The 24,625-nt window shown below is 46.6% G+C and overlaps 1 protein-coding gene across 1 annotated transcript in view; it reads left to right on the top strand.

Moving 5' to 3' along the window:
- LOC131925662 (protein-cysteine N-palmitoyltransferase HHAT) overlaps positions 1-24,625 on the top strand; it is a 72,563-nt gene that overhangs the window by 43,701 nt on the left and 4,237 nt on the right. The window contains exon 6 of the mRNA XM_059281026.1: positions 1,941-2,112. Within this exon, the coding sequence (XP_059137009.1) occupies positions 1,941-2,112 (172 nt within the window). The remainder of the gene's footprint in view (positions 1-1,940; positions 2,113-24,625) is intronic.

Raw genomic sequence — 24,625 nt, forward strand, 5'->3', positions numbered from 1 at the left:
ACGTGGGTCCTCCTGTTTATTTGACAAGACTTTTACCCACCGAGCCATCTCCCCAGCCCCGAACACCTCCCCTTTCCTTTTTAGGTTAGAGTGAATTGACAGAGGAGTTGGGTGAGGACCCTTCTCCTGTGTGCACCTGTGCAGGTAAGGAATCTGCATTTCTGTGGCTCCACGTGTGGAGGCACGACCATCAGAAGGAGCGCTACAGGAGACGCTCTGTCCCCTCTGGCAGCGGTGGCACAGACGTATGCTTCAGAAAAGCAGTTTTAGGGAAGGGTTAGTTAGGCTCCCGGGTGGACCGCATGCTTTCGGTTCATCACAGCTGTCTGTGTCGTTTGAACTGCCTGTGGCTTGGGGACACCCAGGAGGCCTCCACGAGGGCCTTTTGCTGAGAGGCAAACTGAATTTATACCATTGCCCATCTAGTGTCTCTGTTCACCAGGTCGGACCTGTACGCCAGCATGGTTCTGGCACCCCAGATGCAGGCTGGGTTTCTGGGGACCTTGGCTGCAGGCCGTGTGCTCAGCACCTGTTCGAAGGTGGACAGATTCAGCTGTGTGAGAATTGTTATCCACCAGCATAGCTCCTGAGGCTCTTAGCACTTTGACCCAGACGGCTTGCTTCTGTGTCACAGCGAGGTGACCCCTCAGCGAGGTGGCCCCACAGCAAGGTGACCCCAAGTTGGTGACCCCACAGCTTCATCACCATGGTAGAGGAGTTTTCTGATGGCCTCACCCACACACTGATTATAATTTAAATGTCTGAAATCCTGCAAAATTCCAATGGCTTTTGACCAGAGTCTGGGGTACTCGAGTGGTATATAGTCTGGGAATATTCAAAACCCCAAGGTCTGAAGCGCTTGGGTCAGATAATGGATGCTCAGGATATCCACCCTCTGTGTTTCTGTCTGTAGACAATGGAGACACCTACCTGACATTCGATGTGGGCTCTGCTGTGACACCACCCTTGTTCTGGGGCTCCTTCAGGAAAGAAGGCGAATCCACACCCAGAGGCCGTGTAGCTGCTAGTGACAGCTGCTAACACTCTAAATGTGCGGGTGCTGGACTTAGTACTTACACTTCAAATGTGGGGGTGCTGGACTTAGTACTCACACTTCAAATGTGCGGATGTTAGACTTAGTATTCACACTTCAAATGTGTGGGTCTTGGACTTAGTACTCACACTTCAAATGTGGGGGTGCTGGACTTAGTACTCACATTTCAATGTGTGGGTGCTGGACTTAGTACTCACACTTCAAATGTGTGGGTGCTGGACTTAGTACTCGCATCTCACCACTACCATCTTAATTTTCACTTTATTTTGAGGAGACCAAGACCCAGGGGGGTTGAGTAACTTCTCAGGATCATGCAGCTGTGTGGCTGCTGCTAGAATCCAGTCTATTACCGCTCAGCGAGACACTTGTCTCCTCTGAGTATTTACTCTTCTTCTTAAGGTAGCCTGACAGACATCGTTGATTCTTCCACGCCACTCACACTCCATCCCTGCTGCCCTCTCCTGTATCTAGTGTCGCCTCAGCCTAATAGCTCAGGCGTGAGTAGGGTGGTGAGTGTGAACAGCCAGGGTGGCCAGGACCCAAAGAGAGGCAGCTTCAAGGGGCAGAGCACCTGAAATCCTGGCCCAGCCTGGGCTGTCTCAGGTCAGGGCTGGGGTAGAAGGACGCAGACTTTGGCATTGTTCTTGGCTGTAGGTACTGTGTTGGCACACCTGTTCTTGTTCTGAGGCAGTTTCCTAACTGGAATGTAACTTTCTTACCCAGGAAAATCACGTGTCCTTAAGACAAACAAACTCCCGTGCCCTGTCCGTAGAAACGGCAATGATAATTTGTGCAAACCTTATCTGAAACACCACAGGAGAGACGTTCTGCGTGGCTTGGGACCAAGCACTGTCTAACGCCGCCTTCTCTGTTGTCTCCTCTTCAGATGCAGCAGCCAGAGCTCAGCTCTCCGAAGCATAGCCTTTGCCTGCTAGCCAAGGGCGTGGGCCGCCTGCTCTGCTGGTGGTGGCTGGCTGAACTGATGATCCACCTCATGTACATGCATGCCCTCTACAGCAGCATTCCCCTCCTGGAGAGCGTTTCCTGCTGGACCTTAGGTAATTGTGGGAATGGCCATCAGCAGGACCAGAAACAGCACTTAGCTTTGGAGAGACAGTGTCCTGTGGGTGTTTGGGTTGCCGTGGCCCAGAGCCAACATGCTTTATTTTTTAATCTTATTCCTCTTGTGCCGAGGTTTTACATGTGTGGGCTGCTTGGTGTAATTGATGGAGGGAGGGCTGTGCCGTGCGAACTGAGAATCAAGGATGAGTGACCCCCTCCTTGGGCTGGAACCGACCTATGGCTGGACCTACATCCTTACCTGAGGCAGCATGGCGGGAGAGGGTGGAGTTGCTGGCTGGCGCGGGAGGCTGTTTTAGGGGCTGGTGCTCTGAGACCCCATCAGGATGTTTTTTTCCCTTTCCCTGTGAGCTTCAGAGTTGTGTAGGTTTAGGTTGGGATCCCAGCTCCCCCAGCTGATGGTGGGCAGCCTTGGGTGGTGCTTACACCTGTCTGCATACCTTCTTCTCAAAAACAAGGCTTGCCCTTGCAGAGCTACTTTGAGGGGTCAGTGAAATGGTAGCCTCACAATGCATCCTGTAGATACAGTAGATGGTGTGTGTGTGTGTGTGTGTGTGTGTGTGTGTGTATGTAGTGTGCACATGTCCTGTAGATACAGTAGATGGTGTGTGTATGTGCAGTGTGCATATGTCCTGTAGATACAGTAGATGGTGTGTGTGTGCGCAGTGTGTACATGTCCTGTAGATACAGTAGATGGTGTGTGTGTGTGCAGTGTGCACATGTCCTGTAGATACAGTAGATGGTGTGTGTGTGTGTGTGTGTGCAGTGTGTACATGTCCTGTAGATACAGTAGATAGTGTGTGTGTGTGTATGTGTGCAGTGTGTACATGTCCTATAGATACAGTAGATGGTGTGTGTGTGTGTGCAGTGTGCACATGTCCTGTAGATACAATAGATGGTGTATGTGTGCGTGTGCAGTGTGCATATGTCCTGTAGATACAGTAGATGGTGTGTGTGTGTGTGCTGTAGTGTGCACATGTCCTGTAGATACAGTAGATGGTGTTTGTGTGTGCATGCAGTGTGCACATGTCCTGTAGATACAGTAGATGGTGTGTATGTATGCAGTGTGCATATGTGCACATGCACATGCATTTCTCTGTTGGTCTCTTTGGCTTCTTTGCATCTTTTTCTATCTTGCAGCAAGCTGGGATGGAGGTCTTCTTTCCCCAGGACACAGTCTCCAGTTAAAGGATTTGTCTGTGAGAAACCATCTTCCATTATTCCTCTGCCCGTAACAACAGAGGCCACACATGTTCTGACCTGATCTCCATCTTCTTTCTCATTTGTCCTGAACATCAGACAATATGGCACACACACCTGGGTGGCCGTGGTGTTGGTGTTTTCAAACACTCCCAAGACAGGCAATACTCCCAGCCCCCACCACCACCGTATGACGTCTTGAATTACTGATACGTGCACACCTGTATTGATAGCCAAAGTTAGATTCTGTGGAGTTCTTTTCTGCATGGTTTCATTTTTATTTATGGCTGAATAGTATTCCATTGTGTATATGTACCACATCTTCATTATCCACTCATCTGTTGAAGGGCATTTATGTTGTTTCCATTTTCCGGCTATTGTGACTAGGCCAGCTGTGAAAATTTCTAAGCAAGTATCCATGGGGTATGATGTTGAGTCCCTTAGGCATATGCCAAGGAGTGGTATAGTTGGGTCATATGGTAGACTTATTTTCAGTTTTTGAGGATTCTCCACACCGATTTCCAGAGTGGCTGTACTAATTTGTACATCCTCCAATTGCAAAGCTTTAAGATGTAAGCCTCCCTGACCTTTAATGCTGGGAAAGCTGAGAGTTTTCACACCCCTTTCTCCTGTCTTGAGTTTCCCTGCTCCTTGTCTCAAACCTCACTTTGCTCTGGGTACAGATTCTGCATCTGGAGGGCATTGCAGTTAGGTGACTTTCCTACCCATGACTGGTGGGAAGAACAGTCTGGGCCAGAGCCCCAGGGTGTGGCTCTGCCAGGAGGACTTGTGGGGATCTCTGGCTGTCTCCCCCACTTCCTTCTGAACTGAGCCATCTTACCAGACACCCAAGGCTTCATGAGAACCTGGCAGAAATATCATTAGCTTTGATATGCAGGTTATGAACCCATCACTTATATTCTGTGCGCTCAGATGGGATGGACCTTTTCCCTTCTTAGAGCTAAATTATATTTGAAATCTTTCAAATACATGTCTTTTTATGGAAAAATATAGAATAGAAAAGACTCAGATCACAGTGTACTATGAGGAATGGGCTGATTGGGACATTAGCATTCTGGGTAAAGCCTATTCTAGAATGGTGTGACCTCTTTGGAGAGCAGCGTGTTCCCAATAGCTGGGTGGCTTCCCAAAGCTTCTCAAGCGGACGGTGCTTCCTAAGCCAAGAGCCACGTACTTTGGTTTCTGTCCGTGTCTGTCTGCCTGTCCTCCAGCCTTTCTCCTGCCTCAATGCTGCAGCACACGGGGCTTTGTCTTTAGACACAGCAAGCGTGGACTCACCCCTGGTGCTTTCATTAGCTGTTCCTTCAGGGTGGAATGCCCCTGCCTTTCGCCGCCATTGCTGCTTTTGACTTCTTGTCCCCATCACAGTTTAAATGCCACTTACCCCGAGAAGCTTTCCTTGTTACCCAAACAGAAATAGCCTCCCCATGTTCCTGTTGGGGAGTAATAAAGAGCTGAACAGCCAATAGGAAGGCAGGAGAAAGGATAGATGGGGCTGCCAGGCAGAGAGAATAAATAGAAGGAGAAATCTAGGAAAGAAAAGAATAAATAGCCAGAGAAGGAAGAGGACTCTAGGGGCCAGTCACCCAGCTACACAGCAAGCCATGGAGTAAGAGTAAGATTTACACAAGTAAGAGAACGGAAAAAGCCCAGAGGCAAAAGGTAGATGGGATAATTTAAGAAAAGCTGGCTAGAAACAAGCCAAGCTAAGGCTGGGGATTCATAAGTAATAATAAGCTTCCATGTGTGATTTATTTGGGAGGTGGGTGGTGGGCCCCCCAAAGAGCAAAAGAGAAAAACAACATGTTCCCATCACCTTCAGGTTCTCACAGGGCTTGTCACAACCTGAAGTTCTCCTTGCATCTCTGCCTCCCACCACACATATAAGCTCCTCAAAGGAGGCGTCTATTGGACTTATGTGCCACAGTGACCCCAGCACCTCCAACGGTAGTGAGCTAGTTGTTACGTGTGAACAGTACTGTGTGTCAGGCATATGTCTTTGCTGTGAACAGCAGGTGTCCTGGGGCTGGAGGCGGCTCAGCTGGTGGTAGTGAATTCTGATCTCCAGCCCTCACAAAAAGCCTGATGTGGTTGCCCATGTCTTCACCCTGACACTATGGGGAGAAGGGTTTGCTGAGACAGGAGGATTGCTGGGGCTTACTAGCCAGCCACTTAAGAAAAAAATGCGATGAGCTTCAGGTTCAGGAGAGACCCCGTCTCAGGGGAATACTGCAGAGAGTGATGGAGGAAGACCCCGATGTCCTCTGACCTCTAGCTATGCATGTCGTAGCTTGTGTGTCCCTACATGTGTGTGCACATGTGCACACATGCACGTGCGCGCACACACACACACACACACACACACACACACACCCCATACACACCCTCCTACTCCCTGTGTTCTCAAGCATGTTTGAGAACATGTGACTTTTAGTCATAACCAGTTCTGTTAGCTTGAACAAACCACTGATCTCAGAATTCCAGTGTGTTTGCCTGTAAATTAATAGTCACAGCCCTGGAGCTGGAGAGGCGGCTCAAGAGTTAAGCTGCTCTTCCAGAAGACGGGGTTCAATTCCCAGCACCCACATGGCGGCTCACAACCATCTAATTCTAATTCCAGGGGATCAATGCCATCTTCTGGATTCTGGCTTCCACGGGCACTGGGCACACATGTGGTACACTTACGTACATACATACATACAGCTAACCACCATACGCATAAAAATAAAATAAATTTTAAGAAAGGACCGTGGTACTTACCCAGAGACCCTCATTGGCAGCTGAGGGCAATAGCTGTGGAGACGCTCAGTGAACGGGAACGATCACACCTGTGCATGTCTGTCAGATTGCGGGGTGTAGCCTCCGACGCCGGGGCTGCCCAGCCCCTCACAGAGACTGCACAAGTCAGCACATGGGCCACAGGGCAGAGGGGGAGGTGAGGTTACCTGGGAGGTGGCAGCCCTCATCCTAAAGTTCTGAGTTTGGTGTTATGACTGCTCCACAAGCTGGGCTCGCGTGTATCGGCCCAGACACGGGTCTGCTCCCACCCCAGGGTCCCCGTGGTCCTGGCTGGAGGCAGCGTCTGCACGCAATCCCATGACCAGCGGCCCCACCCAAGTAGCACAGCTATGCCTGGGAGGCGAGTCGTGTTTGGTTCAGTGCCGTCCTGGCAGAGAGATGGGGAGAGAAGGGGAGGAGGGGGAGATCACCCATTAGCGGTTCGGGCGGACATACTAGAGAGGACCAGGAGGGGGCAGTAGAAGCTCGCTGATCTCTAGATGAAAAGTTCTAGAAGTCAGATAAAATGTTATTAGCCTGATATTTGGCTTCTCCTTAGAAATCGACAAAGTATGTTGATGTGGTGGTGGTGGTGGTGGTGGTGGTGGTGGTGGTGGTGGTGGTGGTGTGTGTGCGTGTGTGTGTGTGTGTGTGTGTGTGTATGTATATGAATGTGTATGAGTGTATATGTGTGTGTTTGCATGCATATATACATGTATATGCATTGTATGTGTACATGTGTATGATCATATGCACATGTGTACATGTACGTGTGTGTGTGTGTGTGTGTGTGTGTGTGTGTGTCTGTATCTGTTGCTTCTTGACCAGAGAGGAGAATATTCATTCTCATTCCAGCTTTCAAGATGTCCCTGAATGTCCTCATATTATGACTTCAGAGACCTTTTCATGAAAAACCTCTGCAAAATTAAGAATTCTCTAGTAAAACATATATTTTTAAATTTTCTCAAGTTTATAGATTTCAAGTAGAACACGTTTTTACATGGAGGTCGCAGACATGGCCGTCACTGTCCCCAGTGCTCTGCTCGGGTGCCGGGTGGTGGCTGTGCCTGTCTCTCTCACCTTGGGCCTCACTAGTTCTCTTGTGGGGTCCTCCTGCTGCCCCCCGACTGTCGTGTGGCATTCGGCTGTTTTATCAGTTTGGACACAAGCACCAGGAATGACACATTCACCTGCTCCAGGTAGAAGCCTGCTCACACGTGTGTGTCACAGACCTTGGTAAAGGTGTGGGTGGCCACACCAACAACCTACAACCGGGGTCGGGTTCCTCAGCCAGGCTCCTCCTCATGCACTGGCTTTTACTGCGTTTCCTACCCTCCCCTGTTTTCTTGCAGATGGGTCTTTCTAAAACACAAAAGTCTCCTTGATGTCTTAGGGTTGTGACTGTAAGTGTGTGAGGCTGTCATGCCTTTCCTGTGACCACCTCTGAACCTGCCTCCCTGGCCCTGCTGGGCTGTGGCCTTTGTGTTTATACACATTTGCGTAGGTTATTATTCATCCAGCTCAATCATCATCCTTCAAAACCTGGAGAGATGGTTCAGTGGTTAAGGACACTTGCTGCTCCCACAGAGGACCCAGGTGTGGTTCCCAGCTCCCATGTGGTGGCTCACAATTGTCTGTAACTCCATGGTCTTCATGGGCACCAGGCACACATGCACACATGTGGTACACATATGTATATGCAGGCCCCTACACATACGTAAATAAAAATAAAACAGTGTTTATTTTAGAAAATTAAAGGCACCTTCTAGACTCGGCCCCTGGGTCTTCGTCCCCAGCTGTGGCTGTGGTGACGGCCAGGCCGTTTCTCTCACCGTAATCCCTCCCTCGGTGTCCTCAGGGTCACACAGGCACCGTGTTGTCCATAATACTACAACAGTATCTCCAGAAGATAAGCCCCGTTTTCTTTTGAACTCCAGACTCTTACAGGAAGCCTGGCTGGAACCCTTCGGTGTGGCAGAGCCTGAGGTCAAGGGGGGCAGGGGAGGCGGCTTGTGGTTTTTCTTGAGAGGAGCTCAAAGACCAGGTTTTCTTCAGCTTGCTATCGGACAGCATTTCTTCACACCGAATGTGTGATAAATCTAGGCACAGGAGATGGGAGGGATCTAGTGAGGAAAGAGCTTTGGCATCGGTTTTAAGAGGGGGAAGGGGAGTTCAGTTTTCAGTGACAGAGATGAAGCAGAATTCCTGGAGTGTCCTGGAGTCTCTTTCCAAAGCCTTAACTATGCCTTGGTCAGAGTGGCGTGCACACACACCCATCTCCTAAGGGTTCCTGGTCCAGGGTTTCATGCTCAGGGTTTAGGCTGAGGTGCTGTCCGTGTGCCCATCTACATGGAAACAGGATGCCTTCAAGACACCCACTTGCTTTTGCTAATTCTGTAACATCTGGAGGAGGAGGAAGGAAGACATTTGACACCAGATAATTGTTTTGAAAAATGAGGGCGCACATATACGGCAGACAGCACAGGCCCTCTCCCTTTTCCGTCTTTTTGAAATGTTAAAATATTTCAAGGCTTGTTAAGATATGGCAGAAAAATTAATTTTTATAAATTCTCTCCTTGGATTAGAATCCAAAGGTTATTTAAAGTTAATGCAGTGTGAACCTGAAGGTGCTGTGGGATTCACCACTGGGGAGGGTGGCTGCTCAGTTACAGATATTCCACGTGCCGTGAGGCTGCTTTTAGAGTGATGCTTGCAGATCGGGGGAGATGCGGCGTGGCCTGGCGTTGGAAGGGATGTCAGTTTCCTCCTGCACCATCTATTTCCTGCCACCATGACCCCTTCCCCCAGCGGCCCCCAGGACGTCATGATTTTCATTATTGTGCCCTAGAGATCCAGATTACAGATAACTTCTTAAACACATAAAATAGGCAAATCTTCCCTCTTGAAGCAGAACTGACATGGACCTATGAAATCATCAGTGTTGGGGAGACAATATTTCCTTTTGTGGAAGAATTCTTCTTTCTTGAAGGTTACACAATAGAGTCCTTTAGTTTTGCTAATTTTCAGTTCTTTTTGAACACAGATTTTGCACATCACTTTTCCTAGGTAAAGTGACTCATCGTCTCCAGTTGAAAATTTACTTTTCAGAGTCTCCAAATACTTGGTCCCATGTAAAATTCTTTTCTCGTCCCATGTCATTTCCTTGAGCCTTGCTTGGCTGGGTGTATGGCCTGTTATTGTATTGGATTTTTAAAAATTAAAATGAAAAAACGACTTGACGGTCTCATACATGTACATAGTGAAGTTTAGTCATTTCCACCCCCATTTCCCGCTCATCCCCACTCCCTTCTTTCTAACTAGTGCCCCTCATACCTTCACATCTTTGGGTGTGAGTCACTGACTCTACCTGGGGTTGCTTGCTTGAGCACGGGGAGGGGCTTGTTCACTGGAGCACCAGCCACTTACAAGTGACTATACAATGGAGGAAAAGGACACCCGCCTCCCAGCAGCCATTAAGTGGCCCTCAAGGAGGAGCAGGGCCTTGTGAGCCCCATCTACATTGGGATGCTGATGTGTTCAGTTTTGTGCAGGTCTGAGTTCATATGCAGTGGCCGTGGCATGTCCAGAGGCATCTTTTTATAACACTCCTCCCCAGCTCTCCGATTCTTCCCCCCTCCTCTGTGGTGTTCTCCAAACCTCAGCAGGGGTGATACAGACATCTTTTTTGTTTTGTTTTGTTTTTTTCGAGACAAGGTTTCTCTGTGTAGCTTTGCACCTTTCCTGGAACTCGCTTTGTAGACCAGGCTGGCCTCGAACTCACAGAGATCCTCCTGCCTCTACCTCCCGAGTGCTGGGACAGACATCTTATTTATAGGTGAGTGTTCCACCTTCCCTCTGGGGCTTCCCCTGCTGTGAGTCTCTGCGTTAACCACTGCCTTCGGTAATAAGAAGCCTTTGGATGGAGGCTGAGCAATCTGTGATAGAAACGTGAGTTTGAACATATGTCCCTTTAGTAATAGTAGTCAGCTCTGTGAGGGAGAGTGACACCCTCTTCCTCCTCTTCCTCCTTCTCCTAAATTTACATGTGTGCGCCTGCCTGTCTGTATATGTGCCACGTGTTTGCAGTACCTGTGGAGAACAGAAGAGGGTGTCAGAACCCACCTGGGGTGGATACTGCAAACTGAACCTAGGTCCTCTGCAAGAGCAATAAATGCTCTAAACCACTGAACCTCCTCCCCAGCCCTCTTGGAGTCTTCCTAATGGGCACATTCTGGATCAGATATGAGGTGTTGTCAGGAGGGTGTAATTGTGTCATGATGAAGATGGGAATAGAACTTATTGCCTTAAGCTCCCAATTTAGCATGCCTGTTCCGTTTTACTATTCAGGGTTTTTGTGTTCATATTTTCCCATATTAAAATGCTTTTAGAACACACTATACTTAAGAAAAGTTTGGTTGAGTCTTCTTTGTTTTTATCAGACAAGTTTTCATCTTCAGTGTGATGTATAATGATAAAAATAATTGATAAAGGGACGAGCAAATAGGATTTACTGTTCTATAGAGTGGCTCTCTCCTCAGCAGGATACCCTTTCTTTGAAAAGAGGAATTGGTTGCTTACATCTTATAAGAGGAAACATTATTAAACTCAATTTTCTCACATTTAAAGTGTCCAAAGAGTGAGCCCTTTGGGAGGTAACATTCCTAGGAGTTCGTTTTGCTCCTTTTGACCCTGAGATAATTAGCTGGAGGGTTAGAGTATCTTGGCAGAAGACACGATTACCTGGGAGAGATTTGGTTTTCAGCTACCCAGTTTCATCCAGTCTCCTGTCACCTGGGGAGAGTGACAGCAGGTCCCATAGGGTTAGAAGCTGAAGTCCTGTTCTGGACAGACTGTCTGAGGCCCAGCTGACCTTGACCTTGGCTGGAATCTTTTTTTGTGGTGGCCAACAGGCTTCCAAGATGGTGGTCCTTGGCGGCTGAGGTCCTTTTTACCCTCTCTGACCATCCATCTCTTCTGGATGAAGGGTCAGTGAGTGTCCTGGCTTCGCTGAGCTGTGAGCTTGAATCAAGTCACGAAGGGTATAGCCGTTCCGTAGGTGTTTTCTCTGTACTGCCTCTCCTTTGTTTCTCTCACACGTTTGTTTAGCAAATGTTCTTTGAGGCTAGCTTGGATGAGGACCTCCGGCCTGTAGCTCGAGTTTTCCTGCCTGGCCCACAGTCAGGGCAAATCTCTTTCACCTGCCAGTCCCACAGCCTCTCAGACCCGACCAAGTAAACACAGAGACTTATGTTGCTTTCAAACTGTATGGCCGTGGCAGGCTTCTTGCTAACTGTTCTTATAGCTTAAATTAATCCATTTCCATTAATCTATGCCTTGCCACATGGCTCATGGCTTACCGGCATCTTCACAAGCTGTTCCTCATCGTGGTGGCTGGCAGTGTCTCTCTGACTCAGCCTTCCACTTCCCAGCTTTATTCTCCTCCTTGCCCCGCCTATACTTCCTGCCTAGCCAATGGCCAATCAGTGTTTTATTGATTAATCAGCAACACATTTGCCATACATCCCACAGCACTTTCCCTTTTTTTTTTTTTTTTTCAAAAAGGAAGGTTTTAACCTTAACAAAGTAAAATTACATATAATTTGGGAATTTGGGCGTAGCTTCTCTTACTACTTCCTGCTGGAAGGGGGCGCTGTATCTTATGGGGAAACAAAGAAAATTTTAGAATTATGGAATAGTCCATGAGGCTGTATCGTCTGAGCCAGATGCCTTCAAACCATTCTGGATGTTGGATCATCTGGGCCATGGTGTCATTGGAGACCTTCAGGGGGTCTTGGCTGGTCAAACCTGATGTATCTTAATCTTGAACAAATCCATAGCCTCTGGCTTTCTGTGGAAACAAAAGCAGAGTCTCCTTTCCAAAGTAACACATCCTTACATCCAAATTTTGAAGTCAAGGTATCTTTAAAATATACATTTTGGCATAACTCAACAGCTTTTGCAATCAAATGTTTTTCTGCAGTTAAAAATCCCAAAGAAAACACAATCCAGATTCTCTGTGTAATGTCCATTTTTACGTGGCTTTTTTTTTTATATTACCTTTACTGTCTCTTTAAAGACTTTATTTTTAAAAACTATGTATTTCTTTATACAACTGTATATATTCCTTTTTCTCTCTCTTCCAAGCCTACGTACATTTTTACACACATTGTAAACTATTACATCTGAATCTGTCTTATTGTGAATCTCTTGCCTTAAACTGCAGCAGCTGTGGCTGCTGGCTCCGCCCACCTCAGCTTCCCAACATGGCTACATTTACCACCAGCTCTGAGAGCTATCGTGGGTCTATGCTTTTATCCAAGCAGTGTGTAGTCCAGAAACCTCTTTTTTGTTTTGTTTTGTGCTAGCAAAGTCTAAATCCACCATGCAGCTTAATGTGCCATTTGCAGAGGCTTCATTCCCACCATACTGCAGGTCGAGCACGCACTCTAGGAACCCACCAGTAGCTCAAACCCACAGCTGCCGCTCATTTGAGAGAGACAATTAGGAAGCTGTTTTTAGCTCCGTTTTAGAATCTTTTTTCAGTTTTTAGGTGGAAACTCTTGCCACCACGTTGGACGCCATTTGTAGCTCGAGTTTTCCTGCCTGGCCCACAGTCAGGGCAAATCTCTTTCACCTGCCAGTCCCACAGCCTCTCAGACCCGACCAAGTAAACACAGAGACTCATGTTGCTTTCAAACTGTATGGCCGTGGCAGGCTTCTTGCTAACTGTTCTTATAGCTTAAATTAATCCATTTCCATTAATCTATGCCTTGCCACATGGCTCATGGCTTACCGGCATCTTCACAAGCTGTTCCTCATCGTGGTGGCTGGCAGTGTCTCTCTGACTCAGCCTTCCACTTCCCAGCTTTATTCTCCTCCTTGCCCCGCCTATACTTCCTGCCTAGCCAACGGCCAATCAGTGTTTTATTGATTAATCAGCAACACATTTGCCATACATCCCACACCGGACTGTTTCTCTGTCTTTGCTTTTCCCCTATGTACGGTAGCCTCCTTCGGCATTAAAGGGTGCCCTGTCTTTTGGTCTGTTTCGTCACACAGGCTCAGGCTCCATGTCTACCCTGGGGTTGGGCCTGAGTCTACTAGGTGAGGTGGCTAAGGTGGCAGGTCCCCCTTGTCTTGTGGCTGCTGGGTACCACTACTGAACAGAATCTTAACATGCGTGCATATGAGTACAGTGCCCCAGGGCTAGAAGTGGGTACCCAAACCTTTGGAACTGGAATTACAGATGATTGAGGTTCCATGTGGGTGCTGGGAACTGGATCCAACTAATCTGCATGAGCATCGAGTGGTCCTAATGCTGATCCGTCTCTCCAACCCCCAGGTAGCTGTTATTAAGACACAATGGGCTCAGAAACCAAGTGACTGTTGAACTTACCCTGACAAGGGAGGTGATAGATTTTACACACACACACACACACACACACACACACACACACACACACACACACACAAGAAGTATTGAAGAAAATGCAGTAAGCATTTGTTTAATCATGTAGCGTAAGAAGTAAAATGACACCAATATTGCAGCCCTTTGGGTCCCTGTGCTGATCACATTTCCCACCCTCCACTTCGTCACAGCCACCAACCTGAGCTGAGTGGTTTTTATTCTTATGCATCTTTTTTCTCCTATCCTATTTGTTTTGTGTGCCTCGGTAGTTAGTGAAATGTGTGCGTTCTGGGACAGGATTATCTGGGCTCTGTGTGGTGATTCACCTCTGCAGAGCACAGACATTCATCAGGAGAGCCCCAGGTCCCTGCTTTGTCCCCTCCGTTTGGCTGCCGAGCATCTTTTATTAATATTATTATTATTATTATTATTATTATTAAGAAATTTTCTATTCATTTTGCATACCAACCACAGATCCCCCTCTCCTCCCTCCTCCTGCTCCCCAGCCTTCCTCCCCACCCCATTCCCACCTCCTCCAAGGCAAGGCCTCCCATGGGGAGTCAGCAGAGCCTGGCACATTCAGTTGAGGCAGGTCCAAGCCCCTCCCCCAGGGTTGAAGCATTAGGATGGTTGAGAACCAACTGCTATACTATGTTTTGATACACGCATACATTGTATGATATTTAAATCAGGCTAAACATAGCAATATCTTAAACCATTTATTGTTTCTTTAGGTTGGAAAAATCCAAAATCCTCTGTTTGAAAGACACATATCATATTCTCGTACCAACTCTCCCACACATGATGAGGACGTATGTCTGTCTGTCCTTCTGTGCTTCCTTATTTCTTGTAGCATAAGGATCTCACATTTAACACACGTCACACATGTCAGGATGTCATTATTTTGGTACAAACAACATTCCATGGTGTCTGCACACCACACTTTGTTTTTCTCACCCACTGCTGGGCATTTATTTTGCTTTTCTCCGTTTCTGAGTGGTGTGAATAGTGCGGCCGCAAACGCTGGGGTGCTGATTCCTCATTGACTTCCTTCGGATATATAGTCAGGAGTGGGATGGCTGGGTCGTGTGCTAGCTGGTATGTGTGTGTATGCCTGTGTTTTGTGTGTGTGTAAGGTGTGTGTGTGCGTGTGTGTTTGTGTGTGTGTTGTGTGTGTGTTGTATATGTGTGCCTGTGTGTTGTGTGTGTATGTGTGTTGTGTGTGTATGTGTGTGTGTGTGTGTGTGTGTGTGTGTGTGTGTTGTGTGGTAGTGTTTTCCACAATGCTGTAGTGGTTTTCATTCTCTCTAGTGGTGCACACATGCTCTTTTCTCCACCCCTCACAGCTGTCCATCTCTGTTTGGAAATAGTCACTCTTACTAGAGTGGGATGATGCGTCTCTGGTTTGGATTTGCAGTCTGTGATGGTTACAGGTCCTAAACATGTCCTCACACACCACTGGCCACCTACTATCTCTCTCTTTTTTTTTTTTTTGAGAAATGTCTATTCAGTCTAATATTTCATTTTTAAAATTAAATTCCTTCATTTATTTTACATCCCGATTGCAGTTTCCCTCCCTTCCCTCCCCTACCCGACCCTCACATCCCCCCATTCACTCCTCCTCTGTTTCTGTTTAGAAAGGGGCAGGCCTTTCATGGGTGTCAACAAAGCATTGCATATCAAGTTTCGGTAGGACTAAACACCTCCCCTTGTATTTAGGCTGGATGAGGCAATCCAGTATGAGGAATATGTTCCCAAGTGCCAGCCAGAGCATTAGGGACAGCCTTGCTCCCATTGTTAGGAGTCCCACAAGTAGACCAAGCTCCACAACTGTCACATATATGTAGAGGGCTTACATTGGTCCTATGCAGGCTCATTTGTTGTTGGTCCAGACTCTTTGAGTTCCCATGAGCCCAAGTTAGTTGTGGGTTTTCCTGTGGGTTTTCCTGTGGTGTTCTTGAGCCCTCTAGCTCCTACAATCCTTCCTCCCTCTGTTCGTCAGGATTCCATTGTATAAATGTACCACATTTTCTTTATCCATTTTTTGGTTGAAGAGCATCTAAGTTGTTTCCAGGTTCTGACTATTATGAATAATGCTGCTATGAACATAGTTGAGCAAGTGTCTAAAACTCAAGTCCAAGTAGATCAAAGACCTCAACATAAATCCAGTTATACTGAACCTGATAGAAGAGAAAGTAGGGAATAACCTTGAACACATTGGCACAGGAGACAACTTCCTGAATAGAACACCAGTAGCACACAGACACTAAGATCGACAATTAATAAATAGGACCTCCTGAAACTGAAAATCTTTTATAAGACTAAGGACACCATCAATAGGACAAAACAGCAGCCTACAGAATGGGAAAAGATCTTCACCAAACCCACATCTCACCGAGGGCTGATCTCCAAACTATATAAAGAACTCAAGAAACTAGACATAAAAAACCTAAATAATCCAATTAAAAAATGGGGTACAGACCTAAACAGAGAATTCTCACCAGAAGACTCTCAAATGATAGAGAAACACTTAAAGAAATGTTCAACATCCTTAGCCATCAGGGAAATGCAAATCAAAGTGACTTTGAGATTCCATCTTACACGTGTCAGAATGACTAAGATCAAAACACTAATGACAGCTCATGCTAGCGAGGATGTGGAGTGAGGGGAACACTCCTCTATTGCTGGTGGGAGTGCAAACTTGTACAGCCTCTTTGGAAATCAGTATGGCAGTTTCTCAGAAAATTGGGAATCAATCTACTTCAAGACCCAGTGGTACCACTCTTGGGCGTATACTCAAAGGATACTAATGTTTATTTTTAATTGGTTTGTCTTTTTGTCACGAGTTCTTGGAATTCGTCATATATTCTGGTCAGATGGACAGTTTGCAAACCTTTTCCCATTCTGTACATTTTCTCTTTGCTCCAATCATTGTCTTCTTTACAGAGCAGAAGCATTTATCTTGGTATAATCCTGTATGTCTACTTCAGCTTTTGCTTCTTGTGTTTTGGGGTCTTGTCTAAAAATATCAGCAATAGTCTTAACATCCTAAAGAATTTCTATGCATTTTTTTGTAAGTTTCATTCTTAAGCCTTTAGTGTATTTGAATTCTTGTAATTAGTGAGTGATACAGATCTAATTTCCTTCTATAGGAGAAGATCCAGTTTTCCAAGTACCATTTGTTGAGAAGATTGCCCTTTCCCGCTGTGTATTCCTAGTACCTTGGTGAAAAATCAGCAATTCAATTAACCTGTGTGTAGGTCTAATGTAATATGTTGTTTGGATGGTTATAGCTTTGCAATATATTTTTAAGCTAGAGAGTATAATGCCTTCTAAATTGTTCTAATTTTTGTTCTTAATGGCTATTTGGAGTGTTTTTTTTTTTTTTTTGGTTCCAAACAAATGTTATAATTTTTTTTCTAGCTATGTGAAGAATTACATTGGTATTTTGATAGGAATTATATTGAGCCTACTTTGGGTGGTATGGTCATTTCAACAATATTGATTCTTCTAGTCCATGAACATGAGATATCTTTCTCTCCCTCCCTCCCTCCCTCCCTCCCCCTCCCTCCCTCCCTCCCCCTCTCTCCCTCCCTCCCTCCCTTTCTTCTTCCTCTCTTCCCCTTCCTTCTACCCCCTCCTTCCTTTCTTTCACTCTTCAGTTTAATCTGTAGTGTTTCATAGTTTTCATGGTCAAAGTCTTTTATCATTTTGGTGAAACTTATTTTTTATAGCTATTGTAAATGTTATTGGTTTCTTGGTTTCTCTTTCTGATAATTTATCGTTGACGAGTACGTGCTGGTTTGTAGTACTGGGGACTGAACCGAGGGCCTCGTATGTGGTGGACAAGCACTCTAGCACCGTGCTGTATTCCAAGCCCTATATGTTGGCATTTTTGTCTTATAGACTTGCTGAATTTGAGGACGGGTTTTACAAGCTTTTCTTTTGTGTGTGTGTGGTTTTTATCTCTGCAGCTAAGCTAATGTCATTTTCAAACAGTGACAAACTGACTTGTCCAATTTGGACTCTTTTCTTTTTGCCTGATGCCTCTGGCTAGGATTTCAGGAACTAGATCTGAAGCACTTCCAGCTTCCTCTGTGTGGTAAGCCAGCTGTTGGCTAATTACATATGACATCTTATGTTGAGGCGTGTTCCTTATATTTCTAGTTTGCTCAGCTGCCAGAGCTGAGCGGCACCTCTCCCCAACCCTTGACTGACATGTAACACTGTTTGGCTACTTCTATGGTTCATGAAGTGTTTGCCATACAAGGTGGTTGCAGTTTCCCTTAAACTGCTCAGGAGCTAACAACTCAAGAGGTTACCCCATCCACCCCACACTCCTGTGTCCTGTGTGACACAGAGATGACCTGATGATCACAACAGGGAGCAGACAAGCCTCTGTAGGGAGCGCTTCTGCTTGGAAGCCCTGATGTTCAGCCATCTGGGTTGGGCTTTGAGCATCTGTAATCTGATAGGCAAGAAAAGTGGATGCCATGGTATCTGCAGAGTAACTTGTAATGTGAGGACCACCTCCACACATGTGGTGGTATTGTGTTCCCCAAAATATTGTGCATCCTAATAAACTTATCTGGGGTCAGAGACAGAACAGCTACAATATTAAACATAGAGGATAGGCAGTGGTAGCACACGCCTTTAATCCTAGCATTCCAGAGGCAGAAATCCACGTGTTCAAGGATACAGCCAAGCATGGTGACTCACACCTTTAATCCCAGGGAGTGATGGCAGAAAGTAAAAGGGTATATAAGGCATGAGGACCAGAAACTAGAAGCATTTGGCTGGTTAAGCTTTTAGGTTTTGAGCAGCACAGTTCAGCTGAGAGCCATTCAGATATGAGGACACAGAGGCTTCCAGTCTGAAGAAACAGGATCAGCTGAGAAGTTGGCCAGGTGAGGTTACCTGTGGCTTGTTCTGCTTCTCTGATCTTCTAGCGTTCAACCCAATACTTGGCTCTGGGTTTGTTTTATTAATAAAGGCTCTCTAAGATTCATGCTACACACACACACACATAATGTAGAAGACAGATATTGGATGTGAAGTGGTTAAATGTTTAGTCAAAAGTGAAAACACAAAGATTTATGCAGTTTATAAAGATATAGTTTGTATTATAAAATAACATGTCACCAAAAGAAAGAAAAACATTTATAAATCTTATGTAGCGAGATCACTTTGAAAAGTGGCATCTCATGGCATTTGGGGGGAGATGTCAATGTTTTTTTTTATGAAGTTAGTTGGGTTCAAATCTCTACTATTGATTAGCCCTGTAAATCTTTGCTTTTTGGTCTATTATACAAGGCCAGCACTATGACACATTGCTGGGTAAATACAAACATCAGGATATTATATATCAAAGTTGGTTAATTCTTTGAGTTTATCTGTTGAGCAGATTACCCCCTGCTCATCTCTGCCATTCTACTGGCACTTCTTGGTGCCAGGGAGGGGGATGTCAGGAGGCCGGCTGTTTCCATAGCTCCTCCCACTGCTGTGACAGAAGGTCTAATAGAAACAGCTTGCAGGAGGAGGATTTATTCTGGGTCACAGTTCAGGGCACACAGTCCATCATGGAAGGCATGGTGGCCAGAGTGGCTCATCACTGTGGCTGTGGGGCACAGAGGGCTAGTTACATGGAGTTAGCAACTAGGAAGCGGTAGAGAGCTTGGGCCAGATCTGACCCTGGACTCTGAGCCACAAAGCCTGCTCCCCAGCCACCCACTCTCTTCAGTGAGGCCCCAGCTGCTAAAGTTCCACAACCTCATCAGCCACCAGCAGGGAGCCAAATGTTCAAATTCATGAGCCTGTGGGTGACATTTCACACTCAACCTGTAACACCCACTGTGGTCTCTGCCCTGCAGATCTTACAGGAAGCTGTAATATGCTATTTATCTACAAAATAACATATGGCTATTTTGGCCTGAGCATTTAGAAGAACTTGAAGAAATTATGACATTTGGATGATGCCTTGAAGAAAGGTAGAATTTTGACAGAGAATATTAAGGATGTGGAACCAATGGTGGGCCCTCCCATATCAATTATTAACAATGAAAATACCTCACAGACATATTTGCAGACCAATCTGATGGAAGCCACACCTCAATGGAGGTTCCCTCTTCCCAGGTAACTCTAGTTCATGTCAAGTTGACAAAACTAACCTGTGTAAGGGTAGATGGGAAATGAGTTCAGTGAGGCTGAGACTCAGGGTGAGGGAGTGGAGTGGGCCTGCCCTTGCTGTCCTCCTGTTCTCAATCCCCAGTGCAGAGCTCTAGCAGCTCATTTAAGAACTAGAGGGCTGGGGATGGTTCAGTGGGTAGAGCATTTGCTGTTGCAAGTGTGAGGACCCGAGTTCAAATCTCCAGAACCCACATCAAGCTCAGCTCATTAGTGCCACACTCCTGTGATGAGAAGGGAGGTGGAGACAGGAGCATGCCTGGAAGCTCACAGGCCAGGTAGCCTGGCATATGCCATGGCAAATAATGAAGAAACCTTGTCTTAAGGTGGGACTTGAGGACCAACAGTTAAGATTCTTCTCTGACCTTCATTTGTGTACTGAGCATGTGCATGTCTAGACAGAGGGAGGAAGGAGAGAGAGGGAGGGAGAGGAGAGAAGAAAGGAAGAGGGCGAGAGAAATGGAGGGAGAGGGAGGGGGACACGTTAGAGCTGGAAGCAGGTTGCTAGCTGCTTTATGCCAATTAAAATCATAGTAGGGTAATTCCAAAAAAAGAGGCTGAGTCTACTGGCGTGTGGTTTGGGAAGGACTGTACTCCGGGGAGCTGAGCTGAGCCCTTTCTATGCCGGCATTCTCTGTAGAACTCAACCTTCACCTCCTGCCATCCTGAGATCAGTCCTGCTTCTTGTAGGGGTGGGTTGGGGCGGGAAGCCATGTTCTTTCCTGGACAGGCTGGGTTGGCAGCACTGACGGTTGGCGGTGACCGGCTGCTAGGCCGCTGGAGTACTCTGAGTAACATAAGTGCAGGGCTTCTGTTGAATATTTACTTCCCGCTTGCATTCTGTTTGCTGAGAATGCAAAGTACCAAATCCACCGAGAACTAATCCGACAGCAGGTCTGAGATTCGGTAGGAACTCAGCCCTCTGAACCGATGGTACGCTGTCAATACAGTTTCCGGAAGTGCAGGACAGGAAGGTCTTATACTGTAAGTGACTCGCTCATTTAGCAGCTTTCCAAGGTGGCATTTACGAAGAATGTGGTGTCAGATATTAGGCTCCGGGGATGCAGGGAGTATGAGGCGTTATTTCTGATCTGAAGGAGTTTGTGATTTACTTGGATGGCCGTGCGCACGTATGTATAACTGTGGGCGGATGTGACAGTCACAGAACAGTGTTCTTATTAGTCACTTATTACAGTGTCTGACAAAACACGCTGTCATAAGTGTAGTGGGAGCCTGAGAGAAGGCAATGGGCTGTGCAGCTGACCTTTGCCCCCCTGCAGGTTTTCACTGAAGCAATTCCATCTTCCCCGGACTACCCTGACCCAGCATTAAAAAGGCAGCCCCTGCCACCTTTACATTTTGGAGCGCCCTTTCCTCCTCCGATGTGGCTTTTTCTTGTTGCATTTCTTGTCTGCGGCCACAGTGGCCAATCTGAATCACCATTTCAGAGCAAGACACCCAGGATGGCTCTCATTCAACTGAGACTGCTGTTGGTTAGGAACCCAGCTGGTCCTGCCTACAAACACATCTCACATTGTCTCTCTCTGTGAGCTACACTTCCTGTAGTGTGGAAGTTGGGTTCCAACAGAAGCTGTCTCATGAATGAACATTTTGAATGGACCAGGCCAAGGAAAGGCTGTGACTGGATCTGAAACAGTACCAGTCAGCTTTTAGTTACTGCAACAGAATACCTGAGGCAGTCTACTTGAAAAAAAGAAGGGCTTGTTTTACTTCAGTCTGTGGTTGCATGGCCCCATTGTCTTTGGGCCCACGGTGAGGGAGTGGATGGCGGAGGAAGTTACTCAGTTCATGGTGATTGGCGACGAGAGAACATCTAAGGAAGAAAGAGAGGGAGAAGAAGAGGGTCTCAACATCCCCTTCCAGAGTGTGTCCAATGACCCCACTTCCTCTCATCTCCTAAAAGTGCAACCACCTGTTTATTAGTGATGCTACAGGCCGAAGACTGACCCTTTAAAGGACCAGCTTTGGAGTTACACGTCTGACCTCTAGCCTGGCACTCTCCTGTGTGTGCTGGTCCAGTGACCTGCTCCAGCTTACTGCTGATGGGCGGGAGGCAAGGTGACATCACAGAAGAGTATGTGGGGGGTGAAGTGGGGTGCTACCCCCTTGTTGAGGAATGCTTTGCCACACCCCCTTGCTTCCATGCAGAATTCACTTTCATGTCCATTTCCTGTTGATTCTGGGTAGGTGTAAGCCCCAGGAGGGCATGAGCACCGGTTCGTGTATATCAGGCATCTAGAACCAGGCCTGGCACACAAGCACACAGTATGAGGTAGATGTTCTCACCCAGGTGACGTGAGTTCTAATACTGCTCTGTTTTCTGGTCCTCTAATGCTCCCCAGGGAGGCACAGCAGGGGGTCAGTGCTCAGTAACATTGAATGAGACGAGGTCAGCTGGAGCTGGGCTCTGAAGGGTAAATGGGATTTTGCTCAGAAGAGGAGAGGCCGGGCATGAAGGTAGGAGAAAATACCAGGCAGATGGGTGATGCCGTTATGAAACTGGCCATGAGCCCTCCAAGTCTGGGGCCACCTGATTTGGCCTCTAACCTGTCTCTCATAATCCATAACTGGTAGCCCTTCTCCACATGCTTGCTGAATATGCAGATATTGGATTCAAGGATAGAATCCAAGCCTATGTATGGATTTTAAAAGGGAAATGAATACGGTTAGAGAAAAATCAATAATAACTCTTGCTAATTGAGATAATATGTTAAACACAAGCCTAGTAATAATACAACTATTAAAATACTCTCAGAGTCTGTATTTTTGAACTTGCTGAGAACTCATTCAATGTATACATTCCAACCAGGGTAGAGTGAGCAATTTATATTCATATGTTGCTTTCTTGCTAGTTGTATGTCCAAGATAATCTGGCATGAAGCCTTGGGCTAAATCTTCCAAGGGAAGGCTAATTTTTAGGTCAAGGGGAAGCAGGTGTGCCATTTATGTGGATACCGTGAATCCGGAGTGAGGTGGCAGAGGGTCAACCCACGGGTGCAAACACAGTTGTTCAAAAATTAGTAGAACATGTGTAACTATAATACTTTGAAAGCACTGTGCCCTTTCCCCTATATGCCTGCGAACCAGTGAGTTGCCAAGGAAAATTATAGTTCATTCTTTCATATATTTAAAACATTTTTGCATATTTGTGTACATGTACACCTTGTATGTTGAAACAAATCCTCTCACTCGATCCCAGGTCTCACTGATTTATCTGCTCCAGGTAGCGAGCTTGACTTGGGGACCCTCTATTGCCATTTCCCCAGTGTCTTACATTGCAGGCATGTGTGTGGGTGCTGAGGACACAAACTCAGGTACCCACACCTGCATAGTGAGTGCTCTACCTACTGAGCCATTGTCCCGGTCCCTTTTTTTAGATAGGTTCTCACTAGGCAAACCTGGCTGGTCTGGAACTTGATATCCTTGCTAACCAGACTGTCCTTAGTCTCATAGATCCACCTGCCTCTGCCTCTGCCTCCTGAGTGCTGGGATTAAAGGGTTGCACTACCAAGCCTCCCCCCTCCCATCTTAATCTATTAGAAATGTTCACCAACAGGTAAATAGAGCTTGTGTTGTATGATTATAAATACATGTGGATCGTGCTTTTCATCCATACTGGAGTAAAAAGAAACCCTGATTATCATCAGTTAGATTCAGCCACAGTTATGTTACATGCCCATACAAAATCCTTCCTTTAGCTCTGTTGTTTGTGAAAAGTACAAAAAAAGATGAAGATTTTGTGCAAATGATGGTTCATAAAGGTGTGTACTCAACGACTGATTTTAATTCCTAAGCCTCAGAACGACACCTGCATGAACCAGTGTCAGAGATGAGGGTAGGACTGGAGACATGAAGCATCCCACCCTTCCTGAGCTGGCCTCCTGCTCACAGGGTCCAGGACGTTCCCCCTGCTTCCTGTCTCCAAGAGCTGAGGTGGTCTTGAGCATCTGACATCTGTGCTTCTGCAGCTTGCCCGTCTTGGGCTGTGGAAGCTTGTGCTATTGAACCAGTCTCTGAACATGCTGCCACCTCTGACATCTTCAGCTTGCCCGTCTTGGGCTGTGGAAGCTTGTGCTATTGAACCAGCCTCTGAACATGCTGCCACCCCTGACGTCTGTGCTTCTGTAGCTTGCCCGTCTTGGGCTGTGGAAGCTTGTGCTATTGAACCAGCCTCCGAACATGCTGCCACCTCTGACGTCTGTGCTTCTGCAGCTTGCCCGTCTTGGGCTGTGGAAGCTTGTGCTATTGAACCAGCCTCTGAACATGCTGCCACCCCTGCTCCAGAGCAGCACCTCACGGCTGCCACTTTGTTCACTGGAACAGGTAGATACCTCAAGAGACACAGAGTGTTTCTAAGATGGCGTGTGTGCCTAGCACATATATCTTACCTGTTGATAAATGTGCAGTGTTAGTCAGGGTTTCTGTTGCAGTCATGAAACACTGTGACCAAAAGAGATTTGAAGAGAAAATGGTTTATTTTGCTTACTCTTCCATATTACTCTTCGTAATCAAATGCAGTCAGGGCAGGAACTCAAACAGGGTAGGTATGTGGAGGCAGGAGCTGCTGCAGAGGCCATGGAGGGGTGCTGCTTACTGGCTTGCTCAGCCTGCTTTCTTACACAGCCCAGGACCACCAGCCCAGGGATGGCACCACCCACAATGGACTGGGCCCTTCCCTATCAATTACTAATTAAGAAAATGCTCTACAGACTTGCCTGCAACCCCATCTTATGGAGACATTTTCTCACATTTGGGTCCCTCCTCTCAGATGACTTTAGCTTGTGTCAAGTTGACATAAAACTATCCAGCACATGTAGTATTTATGTAATGTATGTCTGTATTCACACACATTTCAGCTTTTTTCTTGGCGTATTTGTGTG

Source organism: Peromyscus eremicus, chromosome 15 (assembly GCF_949786415.1).
Source record: "Peromyscus eremicus chromosome 15, PerEre_H2_v1, whole genome shotgun sequence".
In the NCBI taxonomy this organism is placed as follows: Eukaryota; Metazoa; Chordata; class Mammalia; order Rodentia; family Cricetidae; genus Peromyscus; species Peromyscus eremicus.